The 22,370-nt window shown below is 47.4% G+C and overlaps 1 protein-coding gene across 1 annotated transcript in view; it reads left to right on the plus strand.

The window, feature by feature from the left end:
• The window catches only part of LOC126518177 (phospholipid-transporting ATPase ABCA3-like), a 75,700-nt gene that overhangs the window by 44,633 nt on the left and 8,697 nt on the right, over window positions 1-22,370 (plus strand). The window contains exon 6 of the mRNA XM_055064752.1: window positions 11,327-11,540. Coding sequence (XP_054920727.1) covers window positions 11,327-11,540 — 214 coding nt within the window. The remainder of the gene's footprint in view (window positions 1-11,326; window positions 11,541-22,370) is intronic.

The following is a 22,370-nucleotide window of genomic DNA, read 5'->3' on the forward strand; positions in this document are numbered from 1 at the left end:
ACTACGGCTTGGCGCATAACTGGATCGTGGTTCTTGTACGTACGGCCTCGTAAGTCATCTGAAATTTAACACTCCTGCTAAGTTTCCATGTTCCCTGTGAGGCAATCATAATGCTGAACCCTTCTCAGTGATTACAAACAATGGCGCACAACAACACCTGAAGCCGACACGGGTCCCCAGAGGACCAAAATTAAACCGGCGTCCATCACTACGGCTTGCCTCATAACTCGATCGTGGTTCTGGTACGTATGGCCTCGTAAGTCATCTGAAATTTAACACTCCTGCTAAGTTTCCATGTTCCCTGTGAGGCATTCATAATGCTCAACCCTTCTCAGCGATTACAAACAATGGCGCACAGCAACACCTGAAGCCGACACGGGTCCCTAGGTGTTCTACGTATTACGCCAACAAACAGCAGGAGTGCACGCAGGATAACGTTCAGCAGCAACTTACTACTGTCGTATGGGACTAAACGTTGAAGAAATTATACATTCACTGTCCACATCGCCGGTAGTTATCGGCCGTCAAAGCAAAAACACAGAAAGCTTCGCTTACGTGGATTTCCACGATGCGTAGGGCCTGCATGACTTTTTTCCAAGTACAAGCTATTCGGCAAGAATGCAGCACGAAACAGCTACGGTCCCGAAGGTCTGAGGGGAGGGTTCGCAAAAAAAAAACGTTTCTTCTGAAAGTGTAGCCACGTTGAACTCAATCCAGAGAAGTGGAACTTTGAGAGGCGAACTGCAACGGGAGAATTTGCTGCTCCGAAAAAGACGTTATTAATATCTGGTATGTAGGTTTAAGCACTGAGGATCCTCCGTCAGAATATTTGGCAAATGCCCGAGTGCGTGTCAGTTCACCAACTTTTATTTGACAGGGCCACTGCAAGGTTTCAGCACGTGTTGTCTTAGGAAAACCAAAGGTAATGATGAGCAGCCGCAACTTGAAGCACGTGCGCAATGAAATTTTTGAAGGCAGCTCGTAGGCGCCCATTCTTGCGGCGAGCTTCGCCATCCCTCATAACCGAACGAACGAGCACAGCGAATGAAAACAGCCCGAACGCGCAGCGCAGCGGTGGATGCAAGACGGCTCTAACAAATTGAGCGCCAGTGTTGTAACCTCTGCGCTGACATCCGTTGTTGCAAATGGGTCGCAAGCCCCAAGGGTAGCGTTGGCCTGGCGGCCTGGGGCACAACTGGAAGCATCCGAAGGTCCCGGCAAAACATAAGTCGACTGGTAACAGAACAACTTGTTTACTCTAACATCGCAAAAGAGCGGCCGGTCAGGTCGACCGAAGTGGAGAGACGGGAGAGCACGTAACACAACGGAAGAAATCGGAGCCTCTCTTGGCGTCCGGGGGCAGCTGCTCTTATACTCTCGGAGTTGAGGGCAAGAGGAAGGCCTCGTGACGAGACCACGTGACGGCGGGCACGGACAGGCTGAGAGACACGTTGAGACGAGTGTAGTGACGCATCCGCCAAGCCGGCGCCGATCAGACCTCCTCGCTTCACACTTGGGGAGCTCCTCTCCCCGGCTGCCGCGCTTTGACAAGCGTGGGCACACACACACACGCGCACACACGAAGACACGTGGCACTGAAACACGCCTGGACGCGCTTGGCGGGGAGGCTTTGCGGCAGCTCCGAACGGGCCAAAATGTCCGCCGCTTTGAACGAAGCCCCGGCGTCCGTTGCATCCGCGCCGGCTATACCGCGCGTCGTAGGCGAAACGTAACAGACCGCCCCGCCGGGGGAAGGAGATCCCGATGGTCAGGGGACTGCATCCGCGGTCCGGAGGGATGTCGCTCGATGATGCTCATAACCGAAGTCGGGCGTCCCTCGGCGTTTCTTGAGCGCAGCGCACAGAGAAGGCCTCGTTCTCACGTTCAGGTTCACACAGGACACTGCAAAGTGACTTCGTGAGAGTTACCATTTTTGTTCTCGTTCCCAGCAAGTGTGAGAACTACGCCGAAACTCAACCGCTCAGTCAGCAAGCACGGCACAACCCTCACTAAGCCATGCCAGGCTCTTTCCCCTTTTATACTACTGCCTAGTTCCTTACAGTAGTCTAGCAGCACTCAGAACGCGTCCACAAATCGGAAAATTGCACTAGAAAGCACATCATCACTTTGAAACACTACACAAAAGCAATATGTTGAAAATCCTGCCTCAGGAAGAAAAACCTTAGTAACAAATAACTTTGAGGCTGATTCTTACGTTAGGGGCTTCGACTTAAGCCATCGGCGTTACCGTTGAGACTCCCCTTTTTGTAACGCACCTCAAAGGAATGTTGTTGCAAAGCGAGGTTCCAGCGCAGGAGGCGGCCATTTGTGGAAGAGATTGTCTGCAGCCATTGGAGAGGGCAGTGATCCGTCTCGAAGCATGCGAAGCGGAGATCGCAGCGAGCGACCGTACACTAGCTCAGCTGGCGAAAACCCCGTAGCCGCATGCGGCGCGGTCCTCAATGCAAACGTCACCCCAGGCAGACACAGCTCCCAGTCAGTTTGTTGTGCAAACCACAATGCTCTCAACACGCGCTTCATGACGGAGTGGAGTTTCTCAACGGAATTCGACTGTGGGTGGTACACTGAGCTGTGTAACAGCTTTACCCCACACCTTTCGAGAAAGGCTGTCGTCAAAGCGCTCGTAAACACTGTGCCCTGATCTCATTGGATTTCCGCAGGAAAACCAACTCGCGCAAATATGGACAGTAGTGCATTGACTATCTCAACTGAGCTGAGTTCTTTAAGCGGCACTGCTTCAGGGAACTTTGTCGCTGGGCAGATCACAGTCAAAATCTGTCTGTACCCCGTGGCTGTTACCGGCAGAGGTCCCACTGTATCAATAACGAGCCGTCTGAAAGGCTCCGTAATGATAGGTACCAACTTCAACGGCGCCCTCGATTTGTCCCCTGGTTTGCCCACCCGCTGACAGGTGTCACATGTTCTCACAAAGTGGTCTGCGTCCCGAAAACACCCTGGCCAATAGTACTCTTGCAAGAGACGGTCCTTAGTTTTCTTAACTCCTAGGTGTCCGGACCACGAACCCCCATGCGACAAGCGCAACAGATCCTGACGATAGCATTGAGGCACGATCAGCTGATCGAACTCCACTCCCCTGCGGTCTAGATACTTCCGGTACAGGACCCCACCTCTTTCCACAAAGCGAGCATTTTTCTTGGCGATACCTTCCTTGACAATGCAGCGTATGTTTTCTAGGCTGCCATCCTTCTTTTGCTCGGCTATCAAAGCCGACCGGCTGACTTTTAGCAACCTATTAAGTCCGTCTGACGTAGGCGCGATGAGCTAATCTGCAGATAGCTCTTCTAACTTTCCCGCATCGGGAATTTCCTCTCCAGTATCTGGTGCCTTTAACGCTACAGGCTCAATTTTATTCAGTTCGGGCGTGCTCTGAATATCAGCTTGCTGCGCCTCTGACCCTTTCTCATTGTTCGACAACGTCGGCCCCGCAACTACCGCCTTTGCAGCGAGCTCCCGAACCTTCGATCTGGTTAAGGCCTGAACGCTAGCCTCACCAAACAAAAGCCCCTTCTCGCGCAGGAGGTGATCGGACCTGTTCGAAAATAGGTACGGGTACTGGGGGGGCAGCATAGATGACGCTGCGGCCTCCGTCTCAAGTGCTCCGAAAGGTCCTTCAATAAGCACTTTTGCTACGGGCAGACACACGCTATGAGCTTCCACTGCTTGCTTGATCCATGCGCACTCGCCCGTGAACATATCGGGTTCTACGTAAGAGGGGTGAACTACATCCATCGTAGCTGCGGAATCGCGAAGCACTCGGCATTCTTTCCCGTTCACGAGGAGGTCTCGCATGTAAGGCTCGAGAAGCTTCATGTTCTCGTCAGTGCTGCATAATGACAAAAACACGACTTTTGTTTTTGTTTCCGGACACTGCGCCGAAAAGTGACCCGGCTTCTGGCACGTATAACAAACGCGCGCTTGCCTCGTCTCGAACCGCTTTCTGCGTTCGGCTTCGGTTGCCGCCGTCTCCTTACGTTCAGTCGGACTGCTTTCACTCGCATCCGAACTACGTGTGTCCCCCTTTGCTCTCATGGGCGTGAACTTCGGCCTCTCAAACTTGGAGCCAAATTCACCCTTTTGACCGTCCTTAGCTCCACGAGCCCGACGCGTCACAAACTCCTCGGCTAGCTCAGCGGCTCTAGCCACCGTACTAACGTCTGGCCTATCCAAGACCCAGTACCGCACGTTCTCAGGTAACCGACTATAAAACTGTTCCAGCCCGAAACACTGCAGAACTTTCTCGTGGTCACCAAACGCTTTCTCTTCTTTGAGCCACTCCTGCATGTTTGACATTAGCCTGTAGGCAAACTCTGTATATGACTCACTTTTGCCTTTCTCATTTTCCCGAAACTTCCGACGGAAGGCCTCCGCTGACAGCCTGTACTTTTTTAGCAGACTCGATTTCACTTTGTCGAAATCCTCTGCCTCCTCTCTCTCCAAGCGAGCGACTACGTCGGCCGCCTCGCCGGGTAACAAAGTGAGCAAGCGCTGTGGCCACGTTTCCCGAGAGAACCCCTGCTTCTCGCACGTTCGCTCAAAGTTAACCAGGAACAAACCAGTGTCCTCTCCAAGCTTAAACGGCCGCATCAGGTCAGTCATTTTGAACAATACTCGTTCTCCTGCACCGTGTGCCTGACTTCCATTACGAGCGCGTTCCATCTCTATCTCGAGACGCTTCATTTCCAAAGCGTGGTCGCGCTCTTCTTTTTCTTTCTGCTCTTTTCGTTCGCGCTCCTGTTTCCGTTCTTTAAGTTCGCGCTCCTGTCTTTTTGCTGTCTCCCTCTCCTCAATGGTCTCAAGGCATTCCGACAGCTCGTCATCCTCAGCTTCTAACTCAAGAATAGCCCTTAGCAGTTCTGGTTTTCTGAGTTTGTCTAAGACATCCAGACCCAACTCTCTTGCAAGCTCCAGCAATTTTGGTTTGCGCAACGACTTCAAATCCATGGCTGCTCTGAATGCTGCTTTCTCTACTGCCTACTATTGTCTTGCCGCAAACTAACCCGGCAGCAACGACAACCACAATTACCAGCTCTGTTTCTGACACTAACAAAAGCCTGGCAAAACTCAGAAGAAGAAAGTCCCGCACTCACCAAACCTCGCAGCCAAGAATTCAGCGCTGCAGGCAACCAGTCATCACACAGGGCTCGTTGCACTGCTCCCGGATGGTCGTTGTGCTGCTCAGCATACAGTCAACCGCATATCTTCGCTGCTGGCCTCCGTTGTCGCGATCCCACCGCTGCCACCAGCTGTTGTAACCTCTGCGCTGACGCCCGTTGTTGCAAATGGGTCGCAAGCCCCAAGGGTGGCGTTGGCCTGGCGGCCTGGGGCACAACTGGAAACATCCGAAGGTCCCGGCAAAGCATGAGTCGACTGGTAACAGAACAACTTGTTTATTCTAACATCGCAAAAGAGCGGGCGGTCAGGTCGACCGAAGTGGAGAGACGGGAGAGCACGTAACACAACGGAAGAAATCGGAGCCTCTCTTGGCGTCCGGGGGCAGCTGCTCTTATACTCTCGGAGTTGAGGGCAAGAGGAAGGCCTCGTGACGAGACCACGTGACAGCGGGCACGGACAGGCTGAGAGACACGTTGAGACGAGTGTAGTGACGCATCCGCCAAACCGGCGCCGATCAGACTTCCTCGCTTCACACTTGGGGAGCTCCTCTCCCCGGCTGCCGCGCTTTGACAAGCGTGGGCACACACACACATACGCACACACGAAGACACGTGGCACTAAAACACGCCTGGACGCGCTCGGCGGGGAGGCTTTGCGGCAGCTCCGAACGGGCCAAAATGTCCGCCGCTTTGAACGAAGCCCCGGCGTCCGTTGCATCCGCGCCGGCTATACCGCGCGTCGTAGGCGAAACGTAACACCAGGAAAAGGCTGCAGCGGAACCTTAAAGCGGAAAGCGGAGGAGGAGGGTATGGTGGAAGCGTGAAAAGGAAACCATTGCGCTGCGCAAGACGGGCTCTGCGGCGACGATGGGAACGAGATGGTGCCAGAGTAGCGCGCATCTTCTGTTCACCAACGACGCCAACGATACCATATATGGAAACAGAGCGTGGCATGACCGAAAGTCTGTCTGCGGCGGCTGTTGTGAATCGCGCAAACTGGTCACCCACGCGCTGCCTCTCCCGATCTCTCAAACAGCAAGGCAGCCGCGCCACACTTTCGTCCGTTCGCAGCGTGCCGCAAGATACAGGTTGTCTGCGCCAGCCAACATATCTCGAAATGAAAACAAGCATAAAGTTGCACTGAAATTTCGCATTATGAAGTATTGCAATCGCAGGTGAATTTTTTCATTACACGATTGGACAAGTTTGAGGCGACTTGTAGTTGTTCTTGCAGCCTGAGAGAGAAAAAAACTAAATTTGAACGGCACTTTTAAGTGCTGTTAAAATTCGCCGAAAACATATCGTGTATCTAGCCGCCTTCATCGCCGCATGCGTACAGGAGGCCTTGAAACCAGAATATTAGAACCATCGAGAAATACCATGTAATTTAACCTGTCGCGATCAGGAAAATCCGTATACAGCGGATAATTTAAGCATCGTTTCGGCATTTCAGATACACGAAATGCGCTTACAACGACTGTGCTGACATGCCTTGCGCTGACTTTCTAGTAAGAATCCCCCCCACAGAAAAGTATATACCGCGGACATTTTGAGCATGTTTTCAGGCACGTGGGATCTTCTGGGCTGGAGTTCTCCGAAATAAGGTGGCCTGACAGCCCGCAGGGCTGCCGGAGTGAGCTCGATTGGATGCTTGGTTCCTACAATCAGAAGCTCGAATCCTTGCGTTGTAGTAATTATTTTTTCTCAAGGTGGGGGGGGGGGGGTGAAACTCGAGTTCACCTCCCCGACTACACTACATCTTCAGGCTTGGAGTGGCGCCTATCACCGGCCAAAATTACGAGGGCAAGTGGGGCTATGCTAATCCAGTTACAATCAAATTACGAAGAACCACTAAGCTTCAACAAGACACGCCGTCACAAGAACAGGAATTGGCCTCCCTGGTACAGCATTTGGCCACTCCCTCCCAAATGACTCATTTGATTATCCAATGGCCCCAGCAGCGGCGAAGGAACTTACAAAGGCGGCGGTCAGACCTGTAACGCAGCAGAGGGTGCTAAAAATATCTGGACCCGGACAGGCGGCGAGCAGAAAGTGACCTTTGCAACTTTTAACAACTTTTAACACCCGAACCCTCTCGAGCGAAGCTAGCCTAGCGGGACTCTTTGGGAAAATATCAGGCATTGTTTGGGATATCATTGGCCATAGTGAAGTTAGAATAACTGATGAGGCTTATACAGTGCGGACAAATGGCCACGTCCTCTTTTATTGAGGACCACCAGGTAAAAAGCATTTCGCAGTTGGATTTCTAATCCATAAGGACATAGCGGGCAACATTGACGAATTCTACAACATTAATTACGGGGTAGTAGTAGTCGTACTAAAGCTGAATAGGATGTATAGAATAAATCCAGTACAAACCTACGCTCCAAACTCCAGCCACGACGATGAAGAAATAGAACAGTTTTATGAAGGTGTCGAATCAGCGATGCGAAAAGTGCAGATTCAGTATACTGTAGTCATGGGTGACTTCAATGCAAAAGTGAGGGGAAAGTAGGCTGTTGAGAAAGCAATTGGCAACTATGGCGTGGATTCTAGGAACACTCGATGAGAGATGTTGTTAGAATTCGGGGAAAGGAATAAGCTGCGAATAATGAACGGCCTCTTCAGGAAGCGTTGGAACAAATCGTAGACCTGGAAAAGCCCTAATGGTTAAACGCGAAATAAAATTGATTTCATACTTCCTGTTGATCCCAGCATAGTGCAGGATGTAGAACTGTTATGTAGGGTACAGTACAGTGATCATAGTTAGTGAGGGCTAGGATTCACCTCAAATTGATGAGAGAAACAGTAAAATTCGTCAAGAAGAAAACGGGCAACCTAGACGTAGTACGGGTAAAAGCAGACCAATTATGGTTGGCGCTTGCAAACAAATATGCAGCCTTAGAACAGAGATGAAGATGACATAGAGCCAACGAATGAAACCGTAAGTAGGCAGGCTTCAAAAGGAGCAACTGAAGTGGGAGGTAAGGAACCAAGGCAACCAGTAGATAAGCTCTCCCAAGAAACAAATGACCTAATTAAAGATGGCAAAGAATGAAAGTTTCCAGCTCAGGAAGTCAGATAGAATTCACGGGACTGTCCAAACTATTCATCAAGGAGAAACTAAGGGATATTCAGAAATTATAACGTGACAAAGACTGAGGAAGCAGTGAAAGTTTACGCAGCCTGAAAACAGTGAGAAAAAAGCTAGGCATTGGACAAACCAATATGTATGCACTGAAAGATAGACAGGGTAATATTATCAGCAATCTCGAAGATATAGTAAAAGCAGCAGAATTCCATACCGACCTGTATACTACCCAAAACAGCCATGATGCTTCCATTTGAAGTATTAACGCGATAGGGGTAAGGAGCTCGTGTCGCAGAAAAGCCGGTGTCGTCGGCGTCGGCGGCGTTGGCCGTGAGCGATAAATCCCAGAAGGCACTTCATAAATAAAAAACATCTGGCAAGATGGGCTGGTGGGAATCGAACTAGGGTCTGCGGAGTGTGAGACGGAGACGCTACCACTCAGCCACGAGTTCGTCCCTTGAAAACGGGACAAAATCGCCTCTAGTTAATGCGGTGTTGCCTTAGAAACGTGCCGTAGAAAGTTATACTGCGGTGTATATCGGTAATTATGACCATGTAACTTACAGAAGTCACAGTTTCACGAGTAGCGAAGTACGTTTCCGCTAAATTTCTTCTGCGCTCTGCGCACACGCATAGCCATCTTGCGGCAAACACAGAAGTCCCCCTCCTCGCAATGTACGGCGCTGCCCCGACACGTGGCGCGCCACTCGCCCCATGACCGCGTCCGCCTTCATGGCGCGTCGGGGCCCGGCTATCTCTGCCGATTGCGACGTTTGGCTGGCGTAGCGCGTTTGAGTAGGCGGTGCGAAAGGGGTGCGATAACATTATCGCGTTCCACTCTTGAAGGTGAAGTTTAAGCGTCCTCCAATTTCTGAATAGGTTACAGAGGCTCCGTCTATAACTTGCGATGAAGTTATCAGGGCCTTGCAAGAAGCAGGGAAAAGCGGCACGAGAAGATTGACTACCAGTCGATTTCATCAAATATGGTGGAAACATAATGCTTAAGAAACTAGGGGCCCTTTATACGGAGTGCCTGTCTACTTCAAGTGTCCCAGACAACTGGAAGAATGAAAACGTTATACTAGTCCACATAAAAGGAGACGTTAAAGGACTAAAAAAATTATAGGCCCATTAGCTTACTCCCAGTATTATATAAAATATTTTCAAGAACAATCTCCCATAGAGTAAGGGCAACACTGGGCTTTAGTCAACCAAGGGAACAGACTGGCTTCAGGAAGGAACACTTCACAATAGATCACATCCATGTCATCAATCAGGTAATCGAGAAATCCGCAGAATACAACCAGCCTCTTTATACGGCTTTTATAGATCACGAAAAAGCATTTGATTCAGTAAGGACACCAGCAGTCACAGAGGCATTACGTAATCAAGGAGTACACAACGCTTATGTATATAGCTTGGAAAGTATGTACAGAGATTCCACAGCTACCTTAATTCTCCACAAGTAAGCCTATACCTATAAAGGGGTCAGAAAAGTAGACACAATCTCTTCAATACTATTCACTGTGTGCTTAGAAGAATTATTCAAGCTATTAAACTGGGAAAGCTTAGGAGTAAGGATCAACGCCGAATATTTCGGCCACCATCGATTTGACGATGACATTGTCCTGTTAAGCAATACTGGAAACGAGTTACAACATATACTTGAGGACATTAACAGAAAGAGTGTAAGAGTGAGATTGATTAATATACCCGCCGTGGGTGCTTAATGGCTATGCTGTTGGGCTATTGAGCACGAGGTCACGGGATTGAATCCCGGCTACGGCAGCCGCATTTCGATGGGGACGAAATGCGAAAACACCCGTGTAATTAGATTTAAGTGCACGTTAAAGAACCCCAGGTGGTCGAAATTTCTGGAGACCTCCACTACGGCGCGCCTCATAATCAGAAAGTGCTTTTGGCACGTAAAACCCTATAATTTTTGAAGATCATTATGCAGAAGACAAAGATAATGATTAATAGCGGGGCAAGGAAACAAGAGCTCATGATCGCCTGTCAGCCTCTAGAGTCGGTGAAGGAGTACGTTTACATAGGTCAAATAATCACAGGGGGACCCCGATCATGAGAACAAAATTTACAGAAGAATAAAATGCGTTGTAGCGCATTTTGCAGAAATTACCAGGTCCTTACTGGAATCTTACAATTATCATTAAAAGGGAAGGTGTAGAATCAATGCATTCTACCAATGCTGACATATGGGGCAAGAACTTGGAGACTGACAAAGCTCGAAAACGTGTTAAGAACCCCGCAAAGACGATGGAACGAAGAGTGTTAAGTATAACGTTAAGAGGCAAGAAGAGAACGGTCTGTATCAGAGAGCAAACAGGGATAGCCGATATTTAATTTACATTAAGAGAAAGAAATGGAGCTGGGCATGTCATGTGAGGCGCAGGTTCGATAACTATTGGGCCATTAGGTTTACAGTATGGGTACCAAGAGAACGGAAGGGCACTCTAGGACGGCGGAAGGTAAGTGGGGCAATGAAATTAGGAAATTCGCTGGCGCTAGTTGTAATCGGTTGGCGCAGGACAGGCGTAATTGGAGATCGCAGGGAGACGCCTGTGTCCTGCCGTGAACATAAAATACAATTATTATTATTACTATTATTATTATTATTATTATTATTATTATTATTATTATTATTATTATTATTATTATTATAAAGCTCCATTATATTATATCTCGTTTGTTCACTTGAGATGCTCCAATAGATGCAGTTTACAAAAGTCACACATCGCTTTTCGGAGGCGCAGAGTTACGGGCTCTTAAACTTTGGGCCCCTGCTACTTTGGCAGTCACCAATTTTAATCAGTTTTTCGTAAACAAGTGAGTATATTTATATATACTCCGCCTTTTTCAGTTGCCAAAATAAAACTTTTTTTTTTCAGAAATGCAACGCGTTATTCCACTTGGTGGAGTGGTTTTCTCGCAAGATCACTTCCGCGTTCTACGTTTCTATGAATAGGAGTGTCGGAGATAACATTGAGTTAAGTCGTCTTTTATTTGTAAAATCCACGTTTCTTCTAATACTGAGCACCGCACGAATCTCAACAACTCGCAGCATGGACGAATGTGAGTTTTCTTGCGACCGGCTCACCATCATGGTCGACGGCCAAATGATGTGCCTGGGCACGCTGCAACACCTGCGGGAGAAGTTCGGTCAGGGCTACCGAGTCGAGTTCTTTCTCAACCCCACTGTCGCTGTAGACGAAGTCAAGCTCATGCAAGCTGTGGACAAACTGTTTCCCGGCATTCAACTCAAGGACACCCAGAAGGTACACAGGTTATAATAATGCGTTAGCATTCTGGGGGCTTGCACTTTTGGGTGCTATGTATCTATCTGTGTTTGTTCATGTCCACGCACCTAAATCTGTTTGTATGCTTCTATCCGACCGTTCTTCCGTCTACCAGGGTCACTGGGTAGTCAGTGGCGGAATGGATAGCGCATCGGTCTGCTGCGGTGTGGTAACAACGTTAGAAAGCAAAGACCAGACGAACTTGGGTCACTGAGTAGGTGGCAACATATGTACCGCCCATAAACGAACATCTTTCATTGCTACATGAGCCACTATGGACGCATGACTGGGTAGGTACCACTATTCAAAGAGACCCTCTGAAGCCTAGTTGGAGAATTGAGTATGTGCCACCCGGTCTGTACTAATCTCGAATGAAAGTCTTTAACCACAACTTATGTACCTAGGTATGCGCCACTAGTGATGTGCCACTCTACAATAACGAAAAAGGTCCTTCAAATTTCGGCGATGCTGCGTGAAACCGAAACCCTGTCAGAAGAGTTCCTCAAGGAGAGCAACACGACACATTGGCAGGCTGCGCCCCTAAAGCGCTGCGTATGTGCCACTCTTCAAAGAACTTGTCACCAACTTGGATCATTACGTATGTGCTTCAGTGTGGACGGCGAGCGAGGGAGCAATTACAGAGTTATAACTCAGCGAGCCAGTGGGCAAGCTGTCCTAGCGGGCTGGCATAGACGCCAGTGCGCATGCGTGGTACAACATACGCAGTAACATCTACGCTGGCCTTCTGGGCACGTAGGCCCGCTGGCTCGCCGAGCTATACCTATTATCAGCGGTCGCTGATAATAGACCTCTCCCTGCTTGCAAACAATGTGACGGCACTGGGCGTGCGCGGTGCATCAGCATCGACATCATTGCGCCCACCAAGTTTCTCTCTGGTTGGCAAAAGCCTCTATTTCGGTTAGGTTTCCACGCGGACAACACACTATGGAGCTGCCGGAGTATGTGCAGTCGCTGCCCGAAATTGCGCGCCAGCGGTACGCCGAAGAGCTGGAAGTTCATGGCAACCACTATCCTGACCCGAACACAATTTCGGTGGGGAAGAATGACGCGAAGCCTTGGCCATACGCTAGGTTTGGGGAGATATACATGTACCTCGTTCACACGCCTGGTCCGTGCAGTGCCGAGGCGATGAAATCCTACCGATCGCTGAAAGTGTACGGCCTTGCCATAGAAGGGCGCGTACACAAAGTGCTACTTTCCGGCTTGAGTATGGAATGCTGTTTTCTGAAAGCAGAAGTGACGCCGTTGCAGAGGACGGCCGCCAAGCCTTACGAGGCATTGGCTCTTGTTTTTGGCAACGGCAGCTTCCACACGGTGCATTGTACGTGCATGGCTCGGTGAGTTGTCTTTTTTTATGAACATATTTTTCTTGCTATTTACGCTCAGTTATGAGCATTCATTCCTGTCATCTCATTAAGTTGCATTTGCAACGCGCACAGAGCCGTGTTGGCCTATTGCGTTTGCATCGATTGAGCTTTCCAGCAAGCTGGTGGTTCACCTCCAGCGAATCAAACAACATAAATCATAGTGCATGTGTTTAGACCGAGATATATGCTTGTTGGATTACGTTGTAGCTCGATGTGGTTTTAGCAATGTCGACAGCAATAATAATCTGAAACGATCGCTATCATATTGCGGCAAGTGTGCGCTCACGCCGTCGATAGGAAAGCAGCGACTTTGTGCAGGCACACAATGTGAACTGCGCGTTTGTTTTGGCTTGCCTGTGTGAAAAGTGCCGGGCATTGCACGGATGCCTTGCTATAACATCGTTTCGAAACCGCTAGTGAAACTTTTCGAAAAGCCGTCAGTGATAATTCTGACCTTTTCTTCTGTGGAGCCCAATTCTAATTTCCCATTCTGCTTTAGACAAATGGTCATGGTCTTCTTTGTAAAAATTGCTATGAATGCACAATTTGTTGTTTTCTTGCAGACTTGCAGAAGTCGGCGCACATATGGCAGCACTGCTTTTCAAGGTGGAACTGCTCGTTTCGTCTGCGTTTGCGAGGTCCACAGCATCCTAGCTTTGCGAGTGGAACAACACGTTTCGAGAAAGTGTAAGCCATTTTGTTGTTTGCGTTTTTTTTTTCAGTCTGGAAGGAATTTTCAACAAAATCAGCCTTTATGTTTGTATGTGCAAAAATAGGTACCGTAAAAACCGGAATATTGGTCTAGCCTTTTCTTTCAATATACCCTGGCAAAATGTCGACCCCCTTCTTATATACCGCTCACTTTTTACTGGCTTATACCAGTTTCTTCTATTTTTTTTTATTTGAAGTTTCCTATACTCCCCCTTTATCAGCAGTGTTATGCACACGTGCACTAGCAGAAGTTTTTATATGCACATATGTGCATTTTTTCACCGTACAATGTGCATGTCATAAAACTACTCATTCAAATCCTTATTATAATCATTCCCCATAAAATTCATATGGTCACACAATTGTCAATCCAGACGAAACAGTTGGTGTCACATCAGCAAGAAAAATCAGAAATTCCGATTTCCATACAGTTACAATAATGTATCTTCAAGAAATTATATGTAGGACTGTTTTCTCATAGCACATTCCCACATGTGAATACAGTAGTGAACAAAAAGATATGATATTTGACATTTATGTCTTGTGAGCTATTGTGCTCGGTGTTGGTGCTGCATTATGCTAGATCGATAGCCTAGGGCAATAGTTCTTGCAACATGCACTACTATGGTACTCTCTTCGCACCACATGGCCTACCTGCCGTGTGCATACTTTGCGTGTTCCAAGAATGTATTACAAGGAAACCGTAGTACCAACGAGTACTGAAAATGTGTGAGCGCTGGTGAGGTACATTTCATCAATAGGTGGACAAGGTGGCTGAGCAAAAGGTTTGGCATGCTACTCCACGTTTATTAGATAAAAAAGACTAATGGACTTGTGAAAAAAAATAACGCACATGCATCGTGAAATCAGCGCCGTGGCAAGTGGAGCTTTATGGCCCCATTAATAACCCAAACGCTATCCACCTTCATGGTGCAGCCAAAAGGAGAGTTCGATAAAAAATTTTTATTGATGGTTTATTGATGGTGCCATAAAACTTCTTTGTTGATACCATGGTGCTCACTGCTGCCCTTTCCCGAGCTTTTGTGCGAGTGGACGCATGTGCATTTTCTTTTCTCTAGTCATTTGATATCGTTATGCATTAAACTTGAGTAGTAGCATGCCAAATCTTTTGCTTGGCTATCCTATCCACCTATCATTAAAATGTACCTCACAAACGCTCACATATTTTCACTACTGGTTGATACCATGGTTTCCTTGTAATACATTCTTAGAATACGCAAATAATGCACACGGCAGGCGGGCTGTGAATAAAGCGCCATGGCAGTGCATGTTGCAGAGACTAATGCCCTAGGCCAGAGATCTGGCATACCACAGCACCAACATGCGGAGCACATTACATCGCGTATCGTTTTGACTATTGCACGTTAAACTGTTCAAGGAAGCTCCTGTAATATCTAAAAGAAGCATAGAAAAAAAAAATTTTGGAGGTGACACTATTGTCATGTTTGGCAAACACGGCGTTTGCGATCTCCCATGTAATCAACAAGAGACTTTGTCTCTATGTTTGTGTTTTAGGGTTATGCATTGTGTGGTAAAAATACAGATGTATACACTATCGTTGTGAAGTAACATTTCTTGCAAGTTTGAGCATCCCTTTCAGTGCCCTTGTGGTATTTGCACTGCTGTTGCTCATTGAGCCATCTTCACATTTGTTATACTTCTCTGTAGTCCTTTCGTTTGCTAAGTTTATATTAGCAGTGATGTAACACTTCTTGTACAATTGCCCAGGTGGAGCCTAGATGGGTCAGAGACTTGAACACTGTGAAACACCAACACGACAAGGTCTCCAAGGGAATGAATACGAAGCGCAATGCTGCACAAGCCCCAAAGGCAAAGTTTCCAGAAATTCTTGACTCGCTTTATTCAGTTCCTCCGTATGCAGTTGTGTTTATAGCATTCTCAAAGTATGCGACACTTGGTGAAGAAACAGACACCGCTGATGAAGGCGAGATTCCTACTGAACTGCCAGAAAGCTTGTGCGAAATGTATGACAAGACATGGGAAACCCAGAATAAATCTGCCAGATATGGTGAAATTGATTCATTATTGAAGACGCGGATGAGCCACAATGATGTTGCACAGATAGAAGAAAAAACAAGAATGCAAAGGAGGTGCTTGCTCTCGTTTCAGCAAAGATGTGGGCTGATAACGGGATCAGCCTAGAGCAAAGTTGTTAAATGTAAGAGCGAGAGTTCTGCAGCACGCCTAGCAGGCAACATTGCCCAGTCTCCTCTAGTGCTTTATGAAACTCGTCACAGAAAGAGTGTCGCTATGAAACATGGAATAGAGCATGAGGAGACTGCAAGGCAGCAGTACGTTCAGTACTAGAGGCAACACCACGTCGATTTTAAATGCAGAGACACCGACCTGTTTATTTGTGAGGAATTTCACTTTATTGCAGCCAGTCCAGATTACATTGTTGAATGCAGTTGCTGTGGCCGTGGAGTTCTTGAAATTAAATGCCCATACAAGTATAGAGATGTGTCCATTAATGAAATTATTGTGAAAGGTTTCTACCTAGATGAAAATTGTCGCCTGAAAGGTTACCATGAATACATGTTTCAGGTTCACGCTAAACTGGCTTCTGCAAACTTGAATTATTGTGATTTTGTGAGTTGGTCGAAGAAAGGATTCATCATTGTGCACATATTAAAGGACCGTGATTTCCTTACAAAACACATGTCTGTGCTAGAAATGTTTTTGAGGCAGGCCGTGCTTCCTCAGCTGTTGTCAAGGAAGAGCACCCAACATGTGTAGCTTCCTACAGGTGTGAATTGCCGGATGGATTTCCGATGCCCGAAAGGAAGACAAGCTATGAAAAGTGACATTCAGCTGGGTCGAGATCCTGCAAGCGTCTCAATTTCCCAACCAGAGGCGAACATTCAAGGAGGCTGAGATACATAGGAGGCTGAACTGCAAAAATGTGGCAAGTGCTTCGGAAGCTCACCCGTTATGAAAAGAAAAGGCCCTTGTAAGGGCCACCCAAAATATTGCTGGCGGGCACGAGATTCACGCACCCTTCTGTTTCAATCTAATAAATTACCAGTGTTCAACAGCATGATTACAATATTTATTTAGGAGAAATAGGAGAAAAACAACCAGAGTTTTGAGCACAGTGAGCATCAAAATTATGGTTGCAAGGCACAGCCAGACTCTGTTTATATGCCAAGAGGAAAAATTGCATGCGTCCCCTGTTTTCTCGCTTTCCAAAGCTTAACAAGTGTTTGCCTTATTGCAAAATTTGATGGGGAATAGAACCAAAGAATAGTTCCCATGAAATAAGCAATATTGGATTTCCACAAGTTTAATAATTTGTGTTCCTTACAGCATGCCATCATTTAATCCAGTTAGTATACACCTTAACAGCTTCAAAAACAATTATGATGCTATTAACAAATCTCTGTCTTGCGCAGTGGTCTGCTATGAGAGGTGCACTTTCTATTTATTTTTCCTGCATGTCTGGTCCTTGGCGTTAGTGATAGAAGTAAATTCTTCGCAGCATGTTAACACGGCAATTTTCACTTTGACGAGCATCGGTGCAATGCAGTTTGTGCTCTTCCCAGACACATGTATGGGACCATCCACAGTTGAGTAAAAATTATAATGAGCATGTCCATAATGTTCATGGTAGCAGCATAAGCGCAACGTAAACTGTGAATCACTACCGTTCCAAATGTGAAAATGTGCCTGTTGGCATTGTGCCACTATTGTATGTAACTAGTGCCTACTAAAAACACGTTGCTGCAGTTCTCTGCCACTAGCGTGAGAGACAAAATAGCGCCAAGTGGGGCGATGTCTTTGTAAAACATACTGTACGTGAATATAGAAACAAAATGGCAATACCCAAAGCACAAAGTTGCAATTTAAAGGCTACATAAACTTAGCATTTTCATAGCGCTGTTGCAAATAATCTATCCATGAAGTATCTATACCGACAGCCTACGAACACAGCATCACGGGTAAATCACGACGAGAACAAAATACATGATGCTTGTAGTCTGAGAGATGAATTCATTTGCCTGTTAATCATAAATACTCTGGGGAGCTTGCGAATCAGCTTGAGAAATTGAAAATCGGCTAATGGTGTGCCGATGGTGTTGAACCAACAGTTGGCACCACTATGGAAAAACCAGTTGTGCTGGTGTAAGAGCCACTTACAGCCTACCCTACTCCGCAGTGGCTCGATGCAGAAGGTGGTGATCCAGATTGCAGCACACGCCGCACAACCAGTCTGCAAGCATGAAACACGAAACTTTATGGAAGAAATACAAGAACAGGTACATAAAACAACAGGCAGAACATAACGTAGTAATTTGGGAACAGGGACCTCTTATTGGCATCAAAGATATATAGAAGCAAAATGGGGCTATTCAATATCAAAAGACACATTTTGTTATCTATGAAAACGCACAGCTGTCATGCAGTGCATCTAAAATGCATAAATTACTGAGATCACATTTGCAACTGATCCTAGATCTGATTTAGATGATTCTTGATCTGAAAACACTAAAACCATAATAGCAAGCTTCAGAGTACTGTAAATAACGTGTGACAATAACCTTCTGTGAACCAGTTTTGTTTTCAAAGAGTTTGTGTCATGACCAGGGGTCCTTTTGAATGCACTAACTGGTAAAACAAATAATTCGTGAGGACTGCAATCAGCACAACAATATCTAACCAGTCCTTCCTAAAGTAAGGCAATATGTTCTTTAGAATGTGTAATCACGTGATGCGGCCAATTTGCCTTCTGACGGTGCATTCGCCCTGCCCAAGCCGACATCACAAATTGGAAGGGTCGCACACGCAGCCGATCTTGGAGCAAGTCCCCAGAAAACACAAACGTCCACTGCTGCAAGCACTCGTACCGTGTACCGATGGTTAGCCGACTATACAGCACAGTGTGTCTCTGAGACCATTTTCTTATACCAGGCCGACAAAGGCACAACCAAATGAGGCGAAACATGCGTTCGAAGTGGAAAATCACAAACTTCTTCCGCCCTTTCAAGCCGCATGCACTTGAAGTTTGAGCCAATGCTGATATTGCTCAGTGAAGGTTAGGCCTAGTGGAGTCGAGTTTGTGCACCCGCTACCGGCAGACATGAAGTTTTCTGAAAAGTAAGCAGTTAAGATAAAGGGAACTATTTTTATAGTATAGTTCTGGCCATGGCGATTTGACATCAAGTACTCTTCGCACAGCACTGTACTGAGTCATCGTTCCCGAAGGCTGCCAATCGCATTCACTGCGTAGATAGGTGGGTCTGTATGTGTTATGCAGACACATTTATTAGTTGCAAAAATGCACTGTTTACCTCTGCATGAAACGGTAACCAAAACACGGTGCACACAGTAAAGCAACAGAAACAAACGCCTCGCTCAGTTGCCTACACTGTCGGCGATGGCACCCACATTTTCGCAAGAGAACTACAAGGCCTATCAATGAGTTCTTGTGTGAGCATAGTTTTCTCTAATAATACTAGATGAAATGCTCAAAGTTTACCTATGATGAAGTTAGAGAAAGTGAAAATATGGTATAACAATCTAATATATATGTATTCGGTTCACAGTCGCCGTTTTTTAAGGTGCTCGACCGCAGATATTGACTCGTCTCAGGGAGGACCAATGTGGCTCATTTGCACAGATATACGTTTTGCTACATATTGACACTATTTCATATCAGCAATCGGCTGTGTCTACAATATTTGAAGCTAAGCACGATCTGGGGGCTGTAGGTGTCGATGTAAACAAATGCACCGCTTAGATAAATTTAATATAGAAGGCTGTACTCGAAGCCTCTTCGAATATGGGAAACGTCTAAAGAATGTGTAAGATGAATAGAAAAAGCGAGCTGCCCAACTGCAGAAATCACAGACAAGAAATTCCAAGACAGCCGTGTCGACAGACGGAACTCGGTGTACTTTTATCGGCTGCACTGTTAACACAACAGCGCAATCAGGCCTCCATTTCTCACCCAGTAGTCTGTGATTGCCGTGTAGCTTCCGGGAACAACATGCTGCCCCGGAGAAGCCATAAATCATTAGTGCTATTTATGAAACGTACAATCAAAGCACACTCAGCATTGGCACAGCGACACAAAACATTGTCAGGAAAATCAGGAGATTGACACGCGACTTGTAAGCACATGGCCAGAAATTAAATTACAGGTGTTGCATTTCCACGGCACGTGACCCGAACAGTTACGAGGCACAGACCACTCGAACATAGAAGACGTTTATTTAGGGGCGTGCGATAACTTTTATCCCCTGAAGTGGAAAGGGAAGTGGGAGTAGAAAGAAGGAACGGAAGTATACTGCGCATGCGCAGAACTATCATGACGAAGACACAACACTGCCCTCTCCTCAAAAATGGAACCGTTGCACTGGCTTGCGCTGCCTCGTTGACCGGCGCAGGACTTGCTGCGAAGCTTCAGCTGGACTCAAGGTGGTTGGGAGAGGAGGGGTGCGAGGTCGAATGCTGTCGTCCGCCATTTGGGCTGTATCTTAAGAAATAACTGGGGCGGCCGCTTCCAAGGAAGTGATTGCATTGGTGGCCGTGCTAGGACCTGGCGTCTGGTTGGACCCTGGACCACGAGCAGTCGTATCGGTGTCCAGAAACCTTGGCGATGAATCCGAGCGGCGGCGCACCTGATCGACGTGGCGCTTGACAATGGCTGTGGGAGTCTGTACGGTTACCATTCGTGCTCCGGTCGACGATTTCACACGACCAGGGATCCACTCTTCTCCCTGTCCATAATTTCGGATGTACACGCTGCTGTCTGGCGGCCGTGTCTAGTCGTGGTTCCCCTCAGTTGGATCTGCAACAGTCACAGGGAAGCAGGTGTCTAGACTCTATCTTATTTGATACCCAAGGAGCATCTCTGAAGGCGATTTCCCAGTCTTCAGAGGTGTTCGTCTATAATTGAACAGTAGCCGTACCAATTTCTCGCCAAGATCGCCTCCTTTTATTTTCTGAATACCCTCTCTTATCGTTCGCACCGCCCTTTCAGCAGCTCCGTTTGACTGTGGATGAAAAGGTGCCGTGCACAGACGCGTGATATTTTTTTGCTGCAAATGTGGCAAATTGCTTACTCGTGAACTGTGTGCCGTTGTCCGATACGATTGTACGTGGCACACCAAAACGGGCAAATATGCTCCTAAGAGCCCTTATTGTGCTTTCCACATTTGCATGCTTCATAGGAATCGCTTCCACCCATTTGGAGTGCGCGTCCTCTACAACTAGGACCATCTTCCCGGTTACGGGTTCTGCGAAGTCTATATGAATCCGAGACCACCGTTCTTCCGTCTTCGGCCAGTTTAGGGGAGGTGTGGGCGGTGGCATAGGTAAATTTGCTATGCAACTCCTACAGTTGGCCGCGCGCTGCTCTATGTCCTGGTCAAGTCCTGACCACCAAAACAGGGAGCGTGCCGCGGCTTTCACAGCCTATGATCCTTGGTGGGTTTCGTGAAGAAGTTGCAGAAAACGCTCTCTGGCGTCACTTGGTACGACGACGCGATTTCCCCAGTATACGAGGCCGTTGGCCAAGGACAATTCTAGCCTACGCTCATAATAAGGTGCTAAATCGGGCTTTATGTTTGGCTTGCTTTTTGGCCAACCGCGTAACACGTAATCTTGAACCTTACGCAATGTCGAGTCGACGGCCATTAGGTCCTTCAGTTCACGCGTTGTTACCACACCTTCATCTAAGCTTTCGAGTGCGAGGACGTACTCCGGGGGCTCATCTTCACCTCCGTCTCCGGTGGTCTGCAGTGGTAGTCTGCTGAGGGCATCCGAGTTCAGTAGTTGTTTCCCAGGAACATACTAAAGCTTGTATTTGTAGCCTCTGAGGTACAGTGCCCATCCCTGAATTCGCGCAGCCGCCATAGTCGGTGTCTGGCGGTCGGGTCTCAGCCGGCTGACGAGTGGCTGATGATCCGTAACCAACGTAAATTCACGACCTAGAAGATAGTCCCGGAATTTTGTTACACCGAAAACCAAAGCCAACGCTTCACGTTCTAACTGAGAGTAGTTCCGTTCTGCTTGGGTCAGCGTTCTTGAGCGAAAACCTATAGGTCTATTTACGTTGTTAATAGAGTGAAACAGAACTGCTCCGACCCCCAGTGACGACGGATCGCACTCTAGCTTGAGTTCCTTTGCAGCGTCAAAATGTGCAATAATTGGAGCATTTTTCAGACTTTCTTTTGCTTCATTGAAGGCAGCCTTTTGCGGTGCGTTCCATTGCCACCGCGCGTTCTTTTCCAATAGTTGATACAGCGGGGCTATGTACGTTGACATGTTTGGCAAAAATTTCGCGTAGAAAGTCACCATCCCGATAAATGACCGTAGTTCGGTCACGTTCCGCGGATAAGGTGTGCGAATGATAGCTTCCACGTTGTGTTCTATTGGATGAAGGCCCTCGCCGTCAATGCGATGTCCGAGGAATATAACTGCCGGTTGTCGAAATTTACATTTGTCATACCGTAACTTAACCCCATGATCCCAAAAACGCTCTAAAACGACTTTCAATCGCTCTCCATTATCGCCTTTCTTTTTGGACACGATTACATCATCAAGATAGGCTTGAACGCCGCGTAAGCCACTGATAATCGCGTCGATTTTTCTGTAGAAGATCCACGGTGCAGACGATATTGCGAATGGAAGCCGATTATAGCAAAATAATCCTTTGTGCGTATTG

This window comes from Dermacentor andersoni, chromosome 11 (assembly GCF_023375885.2).
Source record: "Dermacentor andersoni chromosome 11, qqDerAnde1_hic_scaffold, whole genome shotgun sequence".
NCBI classification, from domain to species: domain Eukaryota; kingdom Metazoa; phylum Arthropoda; class Arachnida; order Ixodida; family Ixodidae; genus Dermacentor; species Dermacentor andersoni.